At 33.8% G+C, this 18663-nt stretch overlaps 1 protein-coding gene across 1 annotated transcript; it reads right to left on the bottom strand.

The window, feature by feature from the left end:
• Window positions 1–7204: 7204 nt before the first annotated feature.
• On the bottom strand, window positions 7205–18492 carry LOC140446966 (N(6)-adenosine-methyltransferase non-catalytic subunit METTL14-like). Its single transcript, XM_072539559.1, has 5 exons — window positions 18334–18492; window positions 18118–18285; window positions 16489–16925; window positions 12009–12262; window positions 7205–7656 (listed from the first exon to the last, which is right to left on the bottom strand). The coding sequence occupies exons 1-5, from the start codon at window positions 18397–18399 to the stop codon at window positions 7403–7405; spliced, it is 1179 nt and encodes a 392-aa protein (XP_072395660.1). The 5' UTR covers window positions 18400–18492; the 3' UTR covers window positions 7205–7402.
• Between the last annotated feature and the right edge of the window lie 171 nt (window positions 18493–18663).

Genomic DNA, 18663 nt, shown 5'->3' with positions numbered 1-18663 from the left:
AAAGTGGTATTATGGGTACCTACATATCGCTTAACTTGGTTCCACACCATTTCTATAGGATTCAATTCGCAGTGATATGGAGGAAGCCTTAAAATATAAACATTATGTTGTGAAGCATACTCATCAAGATGATACTTATCGTATTGATCTTTGATCTTTAAAAGCACGCGCTGCTTCTAATAGCTCGGATTTCAAATAACACTCCTCGAAAAAAATGTCTTTTTCCACTAGCCATTCCTTGATTGCAGCTTTATTCCAGGAATTGTTAGGGAATCTCTCTTTACGGGACTGGTACGATGCATTGTCCATTACAATGACATTCCTGCGACCATTATTTGGTAAATTTGATATTAATGTCTCCTTAAACCACGACTCAAAATATGCGGCATCCATTTCATCGTGATAGTCGCAATCATTTTTCTTTGTCAGAAAAACACGCTGTGTGCCAGGAAGGAAACCTCCTGAAAAACCTGCATGCAATAAAACATATCGTGGACCTCGTTTAGTAGGTGCTTTTAAGCCAGTACTTAAACCTTTGAGAAAAGCATCACGACTGTTTTGTATCGTAGTATCGCACCATTCGTAATTTATAGATTGGCCAACATTAACCCACGATTCGTCCAAATATATGATATTGCAATGGTCTTTTCGCAAACGTCGTATAGTTCTCAAATAATTATGGCGCCAATGAATAATATCCTCTCGCTCCACATTGCATCAACAATTCTCCGTAGAATACTTCTTACACCCTCGTCATATGTGAATATTCTAGAATTTGATTGACACACTCGTTTTTTACGTTTTTTTGGCGATTTCAACGTTCCACTCTGTTCTTTTTCTTTTTTGAAATTGTAAATGCTTCTTTCGCTAACACCAGTCATCAACGAAGTACGTCTTACAGCAGCACTTACATTAAGTTGTTCCGTATTTTGTAAAAAACACAACACATTTAACACTACGAGTTTAGCGCAACCGTTAAATAATTCACCGGATTTAAACTTATGGGACTCCATGCTCTCTGTTGAAACTCGGACTAAATTTTGAAGTGTAGTTTCGTTTTCCAAAAGCACTTTCACCCCCTACCCATCCTTAGGATGGGTAGGGGGTGAAATAGGGGAAGCTTGGAGTTTATCAAATACTAATTATGACAAACAAGTTTATGGCCATATTTAGGTGATTATGTTAATGATGGTAATTTGTAGCAGAAGTTCTACAAAAGAAATGAAGACCTATTTATAGAAACAACATAACTGTATTTTTAATATTTTACATACAATAGAAAAAATCTAATTTCTATGAAAGAATTGGAAATTTGAATATTATATATAATATCTATAAATAATATAATTTCCAAGTTTCCTACTTTCCAAGTAGGTTTTTTCTATTTTATGTAAAACATTAAAACTACAGTTATTGTATGTTGTTCTTGTAAAGAGGTGTTCAAATGTTACTCTTATGAATATGATTCAATTGTATATCTCATGTTGACGTTTTATATGCAAAATTCATAGTTTTCGTTGTCAATAACTCATCGATGCCTTTTTATTCTACTGTATACGTATACATGATATAAAATATTTTACTCGTACTGCCGGCAGATGCATTTTATCCAAGCCGGTCCTGTGAGACAATGAGCAATCAACAGCTGGAGAAAACCGACAACCCTGCGCGTTTATTCTCCATAAGAAAAGCATTGCCGTATCTTACCCGTACTGCACTCTCAGTGTGACATTTTCTATAGACATGCTGTATATGCATTTTCCTGCGATTTTTTTTTTAATTTTCGGTGTGATTCCAATGGAAAATAAATATTTCTATCAACTGAACTTTATTGGTAATTATTTGCTAGACTAACTCCCTTTTTAGGCACTCCCAGACATTTTCAATGGGGTTCATATCTGATGAGTTGGCGGGCCATGGTAAGAGCGGAATTTCTTGTTCTAATAAAAAATGTTTAATACTTTTAGCCGTATGGCAAGGTGCTGCATCCTGCATAAATATCTTATGGTTGTTACCAAACCATTCATTCACTTGTGGAACCAATTTTGTCTGCAAAACCCTTTTATATTGGTATTGTCGCATCAGGGCCGCCGCTAAGGTATTGGCCGCCCTCCTTCCAACACTTTAGACATACATACTATTATTTAAAGAAATGTGCAGAGGATGCATAATATAACAATAATAATTTGTAAATAGATAAATACTTACTTGAACATTTAGACTAATCTCTATGACCGTCCATATATTATCCTAATGTATATCCTAATCCTAATATCCCATCCTAATATCCTAATTTAAATGCCGTTTATCCTAATTTAATAACCATGATCCAACGTCCAGAATATGTATATCCTAATATCCTAATTTAAACGTCCATTTAATTAAAGTAATCCGTGAATAGAAACATAAACACATAAAAAAACTAAAAACGCACTTTTCGGGCTTTCGTCTCGGAAAACTTTTTGAAAATATCTTTAATGTCCAATGTCGCACACACTTCATGTTCTATAGATAACATTGCTAAAGCAGAAAGTCTATCCTGCTTCATTGAGGATCGCAAATAGTTTTTAATAATCTTAAGTTTTGAAAACGAACGCTCACCCGTAGCTACAGTAATAGGTAGAGTTAGGAATATACGTACTATTATAGTTAGGAAATGTTGATACAAGATTATTTTCGTAAATACATTCAAGAATATCACTAGGACTTATCACTTAAAAACGAAGCCGGGCGAATTTAACAAAATAAATCCAAAACACTTCAAATAAGTTGTCCAAATAATGTTTCTCCAAATAATATGTAGCCGTAACGCGTATACGAATAAAATTGCTCTGATCTCGACGTTACTTCGAAATACAGTACCTACTGTGCAAAATAAACGGGCACACTAAGTAATGTATTTTACAAACAAAATCGTTTATCAAAACTTGTCTAAATTCATCGAATTCTCAACTAAGACTGAACATAAGACATAATAACCCATCTATAAACATAACCATAGGAACAATATTATAACAGAAACTTTACAACCACTTGCCTAAATTCTTGTAAAGTATCTACTTGTGAAATCCCAAATAACCGAAGTCCGAAAGCCGCCAGCCGCTTTGAATTAAAAAGTATTCCCGAAACTGCTTTATAACTGCACCTGCAAAAGGGCGGCAGCTAATACAATAAATAATATTTTCTGACATTTTTTTTTTAGATTAGGATGAAAAAAAGAAGTATACATGATAAATAAAACGCATTTGAGTATTATCACGTACTGAATAATTATTATTGTTTGGAGTTCACAGAATTATCTGAATTATTACTATTTAATTATTTGAAGTTATTTTCGTTTTAAAAAAGTATTATCATCAGTGGACTGCTTTTGGCCGCCCCTATTGTTGGCTGCCCGTGTGCGATGCACACTTGGCACACATGGTAGCGGCGGCCCTGTGTCGCATGGTTCCTTCTATGACATACAAACGTCCCATATCTTTGCCACTAATCACCGACCATATCATTACTGAGGTGGAATGTTTAATTGTATTAATTGCTCCTTTTCAAATTTTTCCTTGGATGTCTTTGGACAAACTGGGCCTTGTCATCCATAATTTGAAATGTGGCTTCATCTCTTAAGCAAACCTGTAAAATTTAAACATAAATTGTACATAACACTACACTAAAATGTAAATTTATGTACAATTTATGTTTAAATTTATGTTTATTACATTCTGCGCTTGCTGGATAGCCCAAATTTGACGAAGTAAGTCTAAAACGTTAATTAAAAAAACTTTTATCATCCATTAACTTCGTTTTTTATCGAAGTTAATCAATTTTTCTTCATTTAAATAAAAAAACGTTTCTTGGCTTATTTCAGATGCCCCTGATGATGCTGTAGAAAGCGAAAGTACTTGGGCAAGATTTGATTATTAAAATTGTGCTCGATATTTGCCTTTAATTTTTCCAAAGTTCATTTATTCGAGCATTCAACCGTATATCTATTTCTTAGTTGACCAAGACCAAATAGTGAAACTGATCACCTCCGGAGTCCATACAATGATAAAGGTTTGTTCGAAACATTCTTGCACATTCCGAAACATTTGCGGAGTGATTCGTACTTCGTAGGCATTCGTTGACGTAAATCTTTTAAAGATACGAATGTCGTGGAAAATTTTTGTCCAAATATTGACGAATAAGTAAAGCATAATGCGAAGGAGTGGAAACGTAAAATCTTCTTCGAATGATATATGGCCCTTGCAGACACAGCGTGACAAATGAATGGAGGGGCAGATACAATAACGAGCTAGAGTCTTTATTCGGAAAAGAAAATCTAGTCAGATATATAAAGGCCAGTAGACTCAGATGGGCAGGGCATGTGATAAGCAGTAACGACAATCGCCTTATAAACAATGTGTTCTGGGAAAGGCCAGAGGGAAGAAGGTCTGTAGGGCGGCCTAGAAAAAGGTGGAAAGATGCAGTCAAAGAAGATCTAGAGAAAATGGGAGTGCGACAATGGGAATTACTGGCACAGGACCGACAAACATGGAAGGCAATAGTAAACGCGGCAAACACTCACAAAGAGTTGTAGCGCCATTGATGACGATGATGATGAATGCGAAGGAGCACAGTCCTGTTGAAAAATCAAATGATTTTCACCATATTGTTGATCGTTTTTAATAATATCAGTCAAGGCAGAATTAATCACGTATTCCAGTGATCATAAATACATTTCGCCAGTCAAATTGCCTAGTAAAAAAAAGTAATCCCACAAGTCGAACAGCAAAAATACCAGCCCATAAATTTAATTTTAAGGTTGCTGTATATGTACCTTATAATAAATTCTGGGGTTGTAATCAGACCAATATCGGTATATACGACGATTTAAAAAAAAAAGTGCATTCATCGGAAAAAAAAATATATTAAAGCGAAACTGTGGATCGGTAACTGTTAGCTCACTGATTATTTCACAAAATCGTCAACGGCGCGGCGGTCATAATCATCTCGAAAGTTCCTACGTTAAGAGGATATTTTATATGGATAGAATTTGTTCTTCAAAATGGCTTGAACGCTAGTTCGGTTGATTCCAGATGTTATTTGCCTTGTACTTAACATGAAATATAGGTGAATATATCACAATACTGCGACTACACTAGGTTCATTAACTACAAGCTCTCCCTCAGTTTCTCGTTTTTTATTACCCAAGTACATTCCCAGCTTCCTGAAATTTTTTTACTAACTCCAAAACATACTTCCTTCTGTCGTATTTATCTTGACGTCATTCATAAATTACAACGAAACGCTATCTACCCTTTCCGGAATAGAATAAACCATAGTGATAAATTCTCAAATACTAGAAATTAATGCTTACAACTGATATTCACAAGAGAATCCTTAAATTGAATGTGTCAAAAAAAAAACAAAACCTGAGCGAAGAAATTAAAATCTAAACCATTGGCGTCCACAATCAACTAATTGAGCAGTTAAATACAATTTTAAGTTTAAAAGTCTTTTTAAATAAATAAGGTGGATATAATTATTCTTTTCTCAACTTTTCTTTTTTAGGGGTTGCTGTTTCTTACGCTTCTTCGCCACTTATTTCTGTCCATCGTGTATTCTTTATTTAAACCTTTCTCTCTCAAGTCCTCTGCCATATAGTGCTTCCACCTTCTCCTCGATTTTCTTCTGCCTCTCTTTCCCTCAACTTCTGACAGTTCTATCCTTTGTCCCACATAGTTCTTATTTCTATGTCTGACGTGACCAAGCCACTGCAGTATTTGTTCTTGAACCTTTTTTGAGACTGTAGTCACCCAGGCACTTTCCCTAATCACGTCGTTCCTGATCTTGCCCCTTATAGTCTTACCCAACGTCTACCATAAAATTTTAATTTCAGCTACCTCCATCTTCTTTTCCTGCACCCTCTTTATAGGCCAAACTTCACCGCCGTACACATACACCAGTGCAGGCCTAACTACACTCTTGCATATCTACCCTTTCAACCCTTCACCACTTTTTCGATCAGTTATACCAACCAGCTTGTACCTATTTTGTGGACAATTTCTCGATCTAGTGTACCATTTTCCATTATGTAGGAGCCAAAATATTTCCTACTCGTCCTAGTTTTTCCCCAAGCAATTCTGTCCCCCATCATTCCTGTTCCTCCTAACCATCTATACTCCGTTTTTCAGCTAACCCTAAGTCCTCTCTCTTCAATAACCCTTCTCCAACCCATTAACTTGTCGGGCAACATTTATTTGCTCTCTTCCACTAACACGATATCATCCGAAAAGAGCATTGAGCAAGGAGTCCCCTCCCTTACCTTAGTCTGTTGGTACATCCATAACAAGATTAAACAGATAGAGACTCATTGAAGAGCCTTGATGCAAACCAATCATCAGTGAAAAACTTACTGTCAAATCCTTACTTTGGTATTCTTTTATGCTTACCGTATTTCTCTATCAAATGTCTCAAAGCAAACAAGGCATCCATTGTCCTCCTTTATGGCATATACCCAAACTATTCTTCTCATATATCATATTCATTAGGTCCTACTGTCTTACCAGTCTTCAACCTATTTAAATCTGTCTTTCATCTAATGTTCTTCATTTATTAATCTAAGGTACTCATACTATCTTTGCTTTATTTCAACATCAGATATTAACACTCTTCCATCTGCAGTCTTAATCTGCCGCACGGGAGTCCTTTGCTTTGACAATGCTGTAAAACCTTTTCATCCCCTCGGGTATTTCTAACTATATCCTTATTTTCCTCTCTTTTAGACCTGGCATACCTCTTTCTTCTCCTTAACCTTCTATCGCACTTCATCATTCCATAAAAGGGGAATATTATACATCCCTACTAAACTCCAGATTTCAATTTGAAGTTTTTCGAATGCAAGTTATTAAATCTTACATTCGCAGTACTATTTACATACATTTCTTGTAATAAATCAATTAGATGTTCTGGCGTACCCATTTACCTAAATATATACCACAATTTATCCTATTTTACTGTATTGAAGACCTTGGAGTACTTAGTCAACAAAGCACAAATATGTGTCCTTGCGATTTTTCTATAATTTGACACATATTAGTAATGTGTTCTCTTGTGTCCCTAGTCAGGACGAATCTACATTGTTCCTGGGGAATATATGGTAAGGGTATTGACTTGGAATCAAATATAGTAAATAGTAAAAATATTGCAAAGTAAAATATGTCCACAGTTACACAAATGCCTTTTATTGCCTATTCTATTACAACTTCAATTAAATTTTTATTTTAAAATCTGACATCTGAATTAATGTTTAAGAATATTAAACTGAAACTCCAGCTTAAAATATCACATATGATTTTAAAATCAGACAGTTGTAAAAAAGAACCATTGTATTAATAAAAAAAATATCAATCTTAAAAAATCCACATCAGCGACTTCGTCCTCTTCCTCTTGGAAAATTATTCCTGCCCCTACCACCACTGTTTCCTTTGCCTTTGGCTGGAGGACTCTTAGGTCTTAAGGCTTCTATTCTATCAGTGCAACTGGTCGTAAGACTAGTAGGTGTGAAATAGCTTAAATAAAGGTCTGAGTTGAAATTGGAATTTGTTAATTCAGGACCAATTGTAAGCCATCCTGGACGGATTGTACTATCTCTGCCAAATATATGTAGTCTTCTTCTTCCTTAAATAAAACATTATACACAATGAAATATACATATTTTAAAAATGAGCTCTTAACAGGTTGACTGCGTTACCGGTCCCCTGGGACCGGTGTTCGTTATTATTAAAGTGCGGCGTGTGAAAACTGCAAATTTTTAAAAATTGCGAAAGGCATATCTTCGTTAATATTCGTTTGTTTTAAATGCTAAAAACAGCATTATACTTGTCTTAAGATTCTAAACATTTCTAAAAAAAATGTACCGGGCTTTGGGTGCCGGTACCGCACAGAGATTACAATTTATTACTCGGGTGCGAGACCGGTCCTGCGGGACCGGTGCATATTTATATATCTGCATGCTTGCGCAGTCAATCGACATTTAGTATCGTTTGTATTTCAATAGGTGTGTTTACGTCCATGTTTTACGTGGTTTTACTAGTCTAAAAATGTCATCTCGCGTTAAAAAGATTTTGTTTTTAGCTCAAACAGCTGATACAAACAAAACAAAAACTGTAGAGTGTAACGAACCGAGTACTTCAGTTGAAAATAAAAAATATGACGAAAATAACCCAAGTATTGTAAATTCGCGCCAAAGTCCAACTGATTTAAGAGACCATGAGCTTGCAGAGTTGCCAAATAGTGACAGTGAAAATGAACGGGACGATCCTTTTGATTCAGACGATTCTGTAATCGACAAAAACTATGTTCTTTCTTCAGATGAATCGTACAGTGATGTAAGTGAGAGTGATTTATTCGACGATGATAATGAGACAAAAATTGATAACGAAAAAATGTCAGAATCTGAAAATGATGATGAAAACGAGTGGCATGATATAGGTGAGAGTGACAATGAAACTGGTGAGTTGAATCAATATCAAGATATGCCTATATTAAATTTTAACGTTAACGAAATAAAAAATCCTATAGACGCTTACAAGTTATTTGTAACCGATGATCTTTTACAAAATATTGTCACTGAAACAAATAGATTTGCTCGGGAAATGTTGTTAAATATACATCGATCAAAATCATGTATACGTTACTGGGTTGACTGCGATATAGCCGAACTGAAACGTTTTTTGACGTGACAACGTCTTAAATTAGGTTGTGGCTCGGAGTCATTCATGAAAAAGTGTAACGCCCGCTCACGTCTGTTACAGTGAGTCACCGAACGAGAGAGAGGCCCGCCGGACCGGCGAATGCCTTGCGTCTCTCTCCCACTCAAACATGATCGGTCCGCTGCGCGCGCAGCACTAGAGAATTAGGCGCGTTGAATCGGTGCGTGCTTCCGTGCTTGTGTCTCTGTCTTTCTCGAGCGTTCTTGGCGTTCAAGACACATTACAGCAGAAACACTTCCTTTCATTTCATATTTCTCCTATCATCGTCCTATCCTCAACAAAATCACTCAAATAGAAATTAGTTAAGTTTAAGTTTACATGTACAATGTTTTAGTAAACAAAATATATTTCTATAGTTAAAATTTGTGCAATTTTCATTCAATTCCTTGTTCCTATTGTGCAATTTAATAATATTCATATCAATAAATATTCTACCGAGAAAAAGACGTTGTCACGTAAAATCTTCGCCCGTAAAACCGACTTTACAGGCAACTGATTTTTTTTATTTTTTCAATATGTATAGTTATGGGATTAGTTGATGGTCCCGCAATAAATTTATATTGGTCGAAAGATCCCATGTTCAGGAATGAGTTTATTACGACTACCATGAGACGAGACAGGTTCCTTTTACTGATGCGTTGCATTCATTTTTGTAATAATCACCAGTGTAATAAAGATGATCGGCTCTATAAGTTAGAGGAAGTTTTAAAAGTACAGCCGCAAGCCCTTATCTCTTGCCGTACTGCTCCACCATAGGCCGATCAGATACCAGCATATTCTAGACTAAGCCGCAGATTCATTTAGAATTTTAAACTGCTGCGTTAGCCTTTTTGTTTTCTGTTCACCGAGCTGGGGATTGAACTGACATCTCTCGCAGTGAAGCGAAAGAGAAGCCAGCCGCCCAGCCCGCTTGGCTATCCGATCGGCAAAATACGACTACCAATGCAAATACTGCTCAGAGTGAGCAGATAGTGTATGATCTTCTTGAACATGTTGAATTCGAAAATGGCTACTATCGCTACTTGTATGCTGATAATTATTACTCGAGTTTACCTTTAGCCAAATCATTATTCAAAAAACAAATAATTTATTGTGGAACCCTGAGGTCCAACACAAGAGGTATTCCCAAAACGGTACCTAAAAAATGAAAAAGGGAGAAATTTGGGGTACACAGAACAACTCCTTACGTATTATAAAACGGATGGACAAACGGCCAGTTCTGATGTTAAGCACTGATCCAACCCATACAACTACTTTAGAACCAACAGGAAAGCGAAACTGGCAACGTGAGTTTGTATTGAAACCAAAGGCAATTATTGATTACAATCAAGCAAAAAAAGAAGTAGACTTTAGTGATCAGATGAGTTCTTATCATTCCGTTTTAAGAAAAAGTTTAAAATGGTACCGTAAACTAGCCTTTGAATGTTTGCTTGGAACATCTATTGTAAATGCCTGGATTGTTTATAACAAGATTATCCACAACATTATCTATTGTAACGATGAGTCCAAGCCATCACCGTTAAACCAGCGTGCGCGCGAACCAACCCATGAAGTAGGAATGTATCGACAGTAGAAAGGGCAAAACTAATTACCAAGCTCCGCTATATAAACCGCAACATTTCCTCATAGAGCAGAATCGACAGGTGTTGACTGAAGGTTCTCTTCTTCCCTACCCCGGCTTGTGGACGTGTTGAGTTCACAAGTTGTTCCGTCCCATACCGCCGTTACCCGAAGAGCGTGTTGAGCTCTTCACTACCCGTACTCTGAAGCAGTCGTGTTGAGACTGTCGAGGAGTGTCCTATTAACCCGAATCACTTAAGGGACGTGTTGAGTTCCTTTCCTTTCTTTGTACCTATCGTCCGCTGTTATTAAATCGATACAACATTCCCGTAAAATTTCAAATACACACTCGCTTGCCGATAAGACTAATTTCATATGACCAGGTCAAACTTAATTTGAATAAATAGGCCAGGTACTGAGAAGACTAAACCAAATTGTAAATATGTACATAAGATTTTTGTCAATTTAATTTAAGGAAGACAATAAAGTTTTATTTTTATTTTGAACTCTGTCTCTGACTGTCTAAAAACTACCCGGATAGTGACTCCCACGAGAGGACATCACACTATAATGGAATTTAGAAGAAGATTGGCGCAGGAGTTACTTGTTACTACAGCTGCACACAAAAACACCACTACCTCCCAAAAGAGTTCCACATACTTTTGTTAAACCGTCAGGACCTGGAAAGAAAAGGAGAAGACAATGCCAAGGATGCTATCATAAATTAAGAGAAACGCATTCAAGCAAACAGGCAAGTAATATGGTGACAAAAGTAACAAGTTACTACAATGAATGTCCTGGACATCCAGGAATGTGTTTATCTTGCTTTAATAGCATTCATAAAAAATAATCTATTTTTCTGAAACTTGATTGTTTTTTTTTAATAACTACGAAAAAATCTTTTATTTTCCTGAAACTTTATGTTTTTTTTGTTTAATAACTAAGGAAATAAATATTATTTAGTTTACATGTTTTTTTGTTTTCAAATATCATTTACATTAATAAAATATTAAGAAGTTTTGATCTTTTAATCTAAATCTGTAAAAAATGGTAAGCTGTCTTGATACTTTAAAATATTCTTAATATGAAACTTGATCAAAAACCGAATGACAATGGTAAGTTTTAAAATGTTTTTACTGTTAATAACTGATCTTAAAACTCGTATAATTTATATTATAAAACTGTAAAGATGTAAAAACTAATTACGTCACTGCCCGTCCCCGACGTTCGGTAACGCACCGTATTCGCGTCAAGCCACCGGTCCCGGGGACCGGTAACGCACTGTTCTTTGGTTGACATATTTTGGGAACGCAGTTAACCTGTTAATTAGGGATTCATGGAATTTGGTTTATAGAGTAACTTTTTATCACATTATCACACAAATGTGCGAGGTGTGTGCCAAAACCTTGCACTATTATGTTGCTTCCAGTTTGTTACAATGGTTGCATAATAGTTTTTAATAATCCTAATGTGTAATGTAAATAAATACACAATTTTTAATAGAGACGAAATACTTTGTGTGAAGAATAATGTGTCTTAAATCAAAAACACTGAAAATTAATATAATGAACAGTTAAGAAAAGAGTGATGTGTGTTAATTGTCTCAAACTGGCGACACCCTCAAAATTAAATGCAAGATTTTGTGTTATTCATAGTCACAGAATTATTTGAAACAGCCAACAAGAAAAACTTTCTTACCTAAACAAAAATGTTCAATAATGTGAAAAATCTCAACTGGCTTCTCCAAACTGCCATATTCATTTTCTTCTGAAATTATTAAGTCTATATCTACATTGGCATGTATAAAATCACCATCAGTGGATCGTCTCACTGTACCCTTAATACCCATAAGGCAATGTTCTTTAGTCCTTTGAAATACTGCCTTGGGGTCTAGTGTTTTAGAATGACCAGGATTCTTTATATTTGTCCTGATCCATGATATATCTTCGCATCTACAAGAAAAATTAGTTGAAATTAGTTGAAAAAGAACTAATAGTTGTTGTTTGGTGTATACTTATTTGATTACAGAAGTCAAAGTTACTGCAATTTGGCTCTACATAATTCTTTCATCTGGTTTATTGAATGCTACACACTGTATTTTATCAAATTATTAATACTTTTCCCATCTTAGATTCAGACACAACATGTTCCCATCACTATTTCATTGCCTTGATTTATTTAACTAATTATTTATAATGAGGTGTTTAAAATTAGCATAGCAAAAGCTTCTTCAAATGTTTCTTATGCAGAAACAGGTGAAATAATGTAATCAATGAACCTAACCATGACACTAAGGTTTTTGCTCCACAGGAAACTTAAAATGTAATAGAATTACACAGAAAACTATCAAATATCTTAGTAATAGACAATAATTATGCAACTAATTCTTTTTGTTTGGCTTTTTTACTTATGAATTGAAAATGACTTTAACCCTTTCGCTCACGGTATACAGCATAATATTGTACATCAATTTACTGACATCAAAATGACGTTGTCAGATGCTTCTATCCATGATACTAGTCATAGTATCATGCTTCTATCCGGTTTATTCACAATGTACATTATAATGTATACATATTAGTTTTAATTTCAAACAGTTGCTTCCATCTAGCGTTGATTAGTTTAAAGTAAAAAAAATGAAATTCAAGGAAGTAGGTTGCTGTGACGGTTACTTCAGTTTCTGGATGTAAGGTGGCTTTTAATAATTTACAGATTGGTTGTAAATGTCAGATATATTTTTGTTGATGACTAGAAACACTTGTATTTGCTGCATTTACGGTCCACTTTCCGATAAGTTTGTTTGTTTTTTCTATATTTGAGTAACATTAATGTACAGTATACTGAACAGTGTGAACATACAGGTATGTTACAAAACCAGATATTATTTACAGTTGTTTATACTTCATTTTGCAGTATCAAAATACATATAAAAATGAGTAAAAGAAAGCTGTTAAATGAAAAACAACTAATAGAGCTATGGGCTTAGTGATGACGACAATGACGATTATGGTTGGGGGGATAAGGAGGAAGAAGTTAGCAGTGATGATGATAATGAGTTGAAGGAAAGCAGTACAGACAACGGGGAAGTTAGTTGTTCTGCTGTTGATGGCAAGGGAGAGGGAAGAAGTTTAGAGCATACAGAAGGTATTTGTGATTTTTAACTGTTGTGAAATAAATTAATTGTTATTTTTTTAGGCTAATTAGTTGAAAATCAGGAAAGACCACCTCATCTTGAAGATGTTGGAGCAACTACATCGGAATGTAAACGAAGAGTAGTAATCAAGTAAGACAATTATTGATAGATTCTTGACAAACAATGATTTGAGTAAAAGGAAAGATATTATTTGGCGCAAAATTGACCGCTATGAAACACCAAAGTACATCAATTGGCATACTCAACGGCAAGATGATATCATAGAGCTTGAAAGTCCATATTTTTATTTTAGACAATATTTTACAGTTGCTTTATTTGAAATAATGGTAGAAAATACAAACTTGTTTGCAGTTCACAATATGAAAAAATTTGCTTCAACAAATGTAGGCGAACTAAAAAAATTTGTTAGAATTCATATACTGATGGGTAATTTACATTATCCACATATAAAATTTTATTGGTGCCCACAATTACAAGTACCACAAATTTCTGAAAGTATGCCAATAAATCGGTTTTATTCGCTAAGGACTCATTTATATTTTGTAGATACCCAAAGAATAAATGTTGGTGAAACCGATCAGGATAGCTTTTGGAAGGTATAACCTTTGTATGACATAATTAGATCCAAATGCTTATCTTTGCCAATCGAAACTGAACTATGCGTAGACGAGCAAATTGTACCCTTCAAAGGACACATTTAAATGTTAAGCAGTATGTGACAAAAAAGCCAAAGCCAAGTTGTGTGGTTCCAATGGTTTAATTTATGATTTTCTCATTTATCAAGGGGCTACAACGGAATTGAACAAAAATCAATTAAAAGTTTTTGGATTAGCAGCGTCAGTAGTTTTGAAATTATCTGAAAGAATTGCAGTACCAAATGTTCAACTTTTTTTCGATAACTACTTTTTCAATTATAATTTATTGCAATTGTTGCTGCATAAAAATATTTATGCTACTTGAACAGCAAGGGGTTTAGCAAACCGCCTTTGCTGCTTGAAAAGGAGATTTCAAAGAAAGGTTGTGGATTTTCCATACAATATGTAAGTGGTGATAGAGAAGTTGTTCTCACTCAGTGGTTTGACAATAAAAGTATATAGGAAAAGAAGATGAATGTAAACGGTGGGACAAAAATAAGAAACAATATATTTATGTGAAACGACCTGAAGTAATTAAAAAATATAACTAACATATGGGCAGAGTTGATAAATGCGACTTTTTGATTACTTTATACAGAACCTTTATTTGTTCCAGGAAGTGACACTTTGTATGTTTACACATAGTATCGATATCGCCTGTTCTAATGCCTGGCTGGAATACAGGCAAAAGGCAATTGCTTTAGGTATTCCGGACAAGAAAATATTGGATTTGGTTCATTTTAGGGCAGATGTCGCTGAAGTTTTGATAAAATCAGACAAAGTATTCTCCAGAAAACGGAGACGTCCTTTGGATACAAGAGAATCGACGTCATCTCTGTCACAGAAAAAACAAGAAACAGAAACTAGACCAGCAGCAGAAGTAAGGCTGGATGGATTTGGTCATTTGCCAATTATAGATGACAAATCCTTTTCTTCTAGGTGCAAATTCCCTAAATGTGGTTCTAGAACCAATTTTGTGTGTAAAAAGTGCAATATACACTTATGTATTTCAAAAAAACAAAATTGTTTTGTTATATCATACAAATAAATAATTAGTTGCAGATATATTATGATTTTTAATTGTATTTTGTTTTCCAAAGTCGCAAGAGCTACTACAATTTACTCACAATGTGTAATATATTGTACAGATCGTATACACTGTTTGTTCACAGTGTACAATATACTGTACAATTCACATCCCTTAAAAGAGGTAACAGGGAATTATTTTGAGTAGGCCAAAAATTTTTAAAAAATTAAAAGAATATGCCTACCAAATTTCAAATTTGTATCTTAAAAAACAAAAATGCATGAGCGAAAGGGTTAAAAATGCATTTTCTTATTTAAACAATATGAAATTAAATTTGATGCCCAATTCTATATCAAAATAGAATTGGGCCCAATTCTATATCATTCATTTCTTCCTGGTTTTTTTCATGGTTGAATATGATGGAATATGTAGCAAGAATATGAATGTCAATCAGGTGGCTTCTTAATTTACTAGCAACTAAAACTTACTTGTTTTTTAATTATGTGCCCATTGCAACCTTTATATAAAAATTGTTAATTTTTAGGCTAGCACTAATATATACTTTACATTCCATAAATTTTTTTATATCATTCTTAATAACAAATTGATTTCGCATAAATTTAAAAATTAAATCAAATAATACTTACTATACAGCATTCCACGTTAAGAAAATAACATTGCGGAGATAGGGCCAAGTATTTCTTATGGACGATAGAAGCGCAGCGATGCCACGATGAACACAAGCACGATTCAGGGTTGTATAATTTGTATTTTCGTTTTCACAGACATGAATTAAATAATTGTTTTTTAACGTAAGTAATTGACCAAAAGTGTCCACTCGAAACAAGAGATGAAAAGTAGGGAAACTGATTTTAATTAAATAAATAGTATTTACAAAAGATAATTTTATTTTATCTTATTTTAATTATAGTAACGACAGTTTATTTGTTTTTCGGTAAGAATATCATATACCATGAATCATAGAAATTAGTAGAAAATATTGCTTAGTTAAATCATGCACTTTGCCGGCTATTAAAGATTTAAAGCAAATAAACGGACCGCTTGGAATGTGTATATCTAATTACTAATTGCAACTTAAAATAATATGGTGTGCATATGTCAGCGATTTTATGTCTTTCTCTGAGACTACATAATGATAATAAGGCTTTGTGGTTCTTCAGTTGTTATTCTGACTTTACAGTTAAATGTTAATTGAAAATGGAAATTTGAAAAATATATCGACAATCTTTTAAACCGCATGCCTGAGAGTTTTGGCAACACTGATCACCATAAGCCTAATGTTATTTTCTTAACGTGAAACGCTCTATAATAACAAAAACATTTTGTCACAAAAATATTTACCTCCTGAAACCCCATTTTCTTAAACAAACTCGCCCCATGTCTAGCCCTTCTGAACTCCCACACCACAAAAATACAAAACTTCTTTGGGCAGCCACTTCACCAACATCTAAATTCATCACTTGGTCCCAACTCCAAAACTGCATATTTGTTGCACCCATAGTCCTTTGATACTCCTCTAATGGTGGTTCCACTAATATCACATCAAATTTACTATTAATTGTTTTTAAGTCATAAGTCATTAGGTCACACTTAAGATACATAGGGGGAGTAGCAGTCTCCTGAATGAGTTCATCTTTTAACTTGATAAGTTCTCGTAGCTTAGGATATTCTTCAAACCTATCTGCTAAACCTACATCACGAATGAAGTTTTGAGGCCTCTGACCAGTATCTACAAAGTGTTGACAGTAATCATTGTGAGGATTGGAAGATTGTGTTCCCTGAAAATTCAATAGAATTAAATTTTGAATTCAAATAATAATAAACTAATATCATTACCAGCATAATAAATAATTTGATTCACTGTACCCTATTACTCAGCCCTTTTAATTCCTATACAACGTAAAATCCACTAAATTTGACTGATAAAGTGGAAATTTCTAGAAATACATCTTGAGACATGCACTTTCAATTAAATTTATCTAATATTACTGCCATTTTTAAAGAAATATTACTTATTTTCTCAAAAATCTTGAATTTTATTACAGAACTTTGTCTGAATCCCTTTTTTACCCTTTTTTGTGCAAAGAAAATGACAATAGTCTGTTAGAAAATCATGCAAGCATATCTTAAGAGTTCATTTAAAGACATTACTTATTTTCTCAAATCATAAAACATGTTACAAAACTGTATTTGATTAATTTTTTACACAAAGGATGATGACAACAATTTGTGTGAAAATTATTAAAACATTTGTTTAAACTTCAATTCTATTTATTATTCTATGTACAAAAGAAACATCTTCATTTGCTTTTTTAACCAAGAATGACAAAATAATTATAACACAACTATGTCAACTCTATTAAAATTAGATATATCAACAAAATAATTAAACTGTGTGTTATTTGTTTTTCATTAATTTAAGAAATATAAACTGTATTCACCAAAAAACCTAACCCAAATTATCTGGAAAAACTTTGCTTATCTATCTATTTGCTTAGTATACAAGAAACTTCAGATTATTGTTTAGTAATATTTGTAATTAGCTCAATGTATAGATCAAAATAAATCCTCAGAGTCAAGGAATGATGCTAAAGCTTAAAAAAATAATTATTAAAAGTAGACTAAGAGACCACTGCTAATTTATTTAGAGCCGGCATAAACAAAGTTATTATTGCCAATATGATCGCCAACATTCAACAATTGGACAGGGTACTGAAAGAAAAAGAAGACCATGAATATGGCCTGCTTCACTGCTTGAAAGATGCACTGGTGAACTCTCAAACTTAGAAAATCCAAAAGTATGAGGAACTGTCACTACAATCTAACTTGCTACCTATATCTTTTATTATAGAATTCTTACTAAACAACAATAGACTCGAGCAGAATCATAAATAATATGGATATGAAATATATGGGACAACATATAAACATACCAATATGCAACACATTACTGAAATTTAATATAAACACCTTTAAAAACAGAGAAGAATCCTTGTAAATCAACTCATCTGTATAGTCCTTATTTTTATAACCATATTTTTCGTTTTCTCCAGCATTTTCTTTGCTGGTTGATTTTTCGTGGGAAGTCTCTCCGGTTCCTAATACACTTCTTAATTCATCAATACCAGATACACCAAACTAAAAGGAAAAAATCAGATGTGGTTTGCAAAATATTCCTTTACTTACTGTTTGTGCTAACAACATTTTCCTTTTGCGAGATTTTTCTCGTAATTCTTTCAGCATTTCAGCCATTTTCGTAAGTTTTTTTATTTTATATGAAGCTAAAATTCAAAATGTTTATACAAAATACAAATATTACTGTTTATCACAACCTAAACCAACCAAATCAAGAATTCACTTAACCTCCAAAAGTTGGCTTGAGGTTAAATTATACAGGGAGATAACCAAAATTTATCATAATTTCAAATTGACTACAATTTAATAATAAATATTAACTTTATAGATTATTTGTAAAATTATACAATCAAAGAACAATTTTGCAACATTTAAAAATAT

The sequence above is a fragment of the Diabrotica undecimpunctata genome, chromosome 7, assembly GCF_040954645.1.
Source record: "Diabrotica undecimpunctata isolate CICGRU chromosome 7, icDiaUnde3, whole genome shotgun sequence".
Taxonomy (NCBI): domain Eukaryota; kingdom Metazoa; phylum Arthropoda; class Insecta; order Coleoptera; family Chrysomelidae; genus Diabrotica; species Diabrotica undecimpunctata.
Note: the sequence above shows the minus strand (reverse complement) of the source record. Positions and strands in the feature narration are given on the sequence as shown.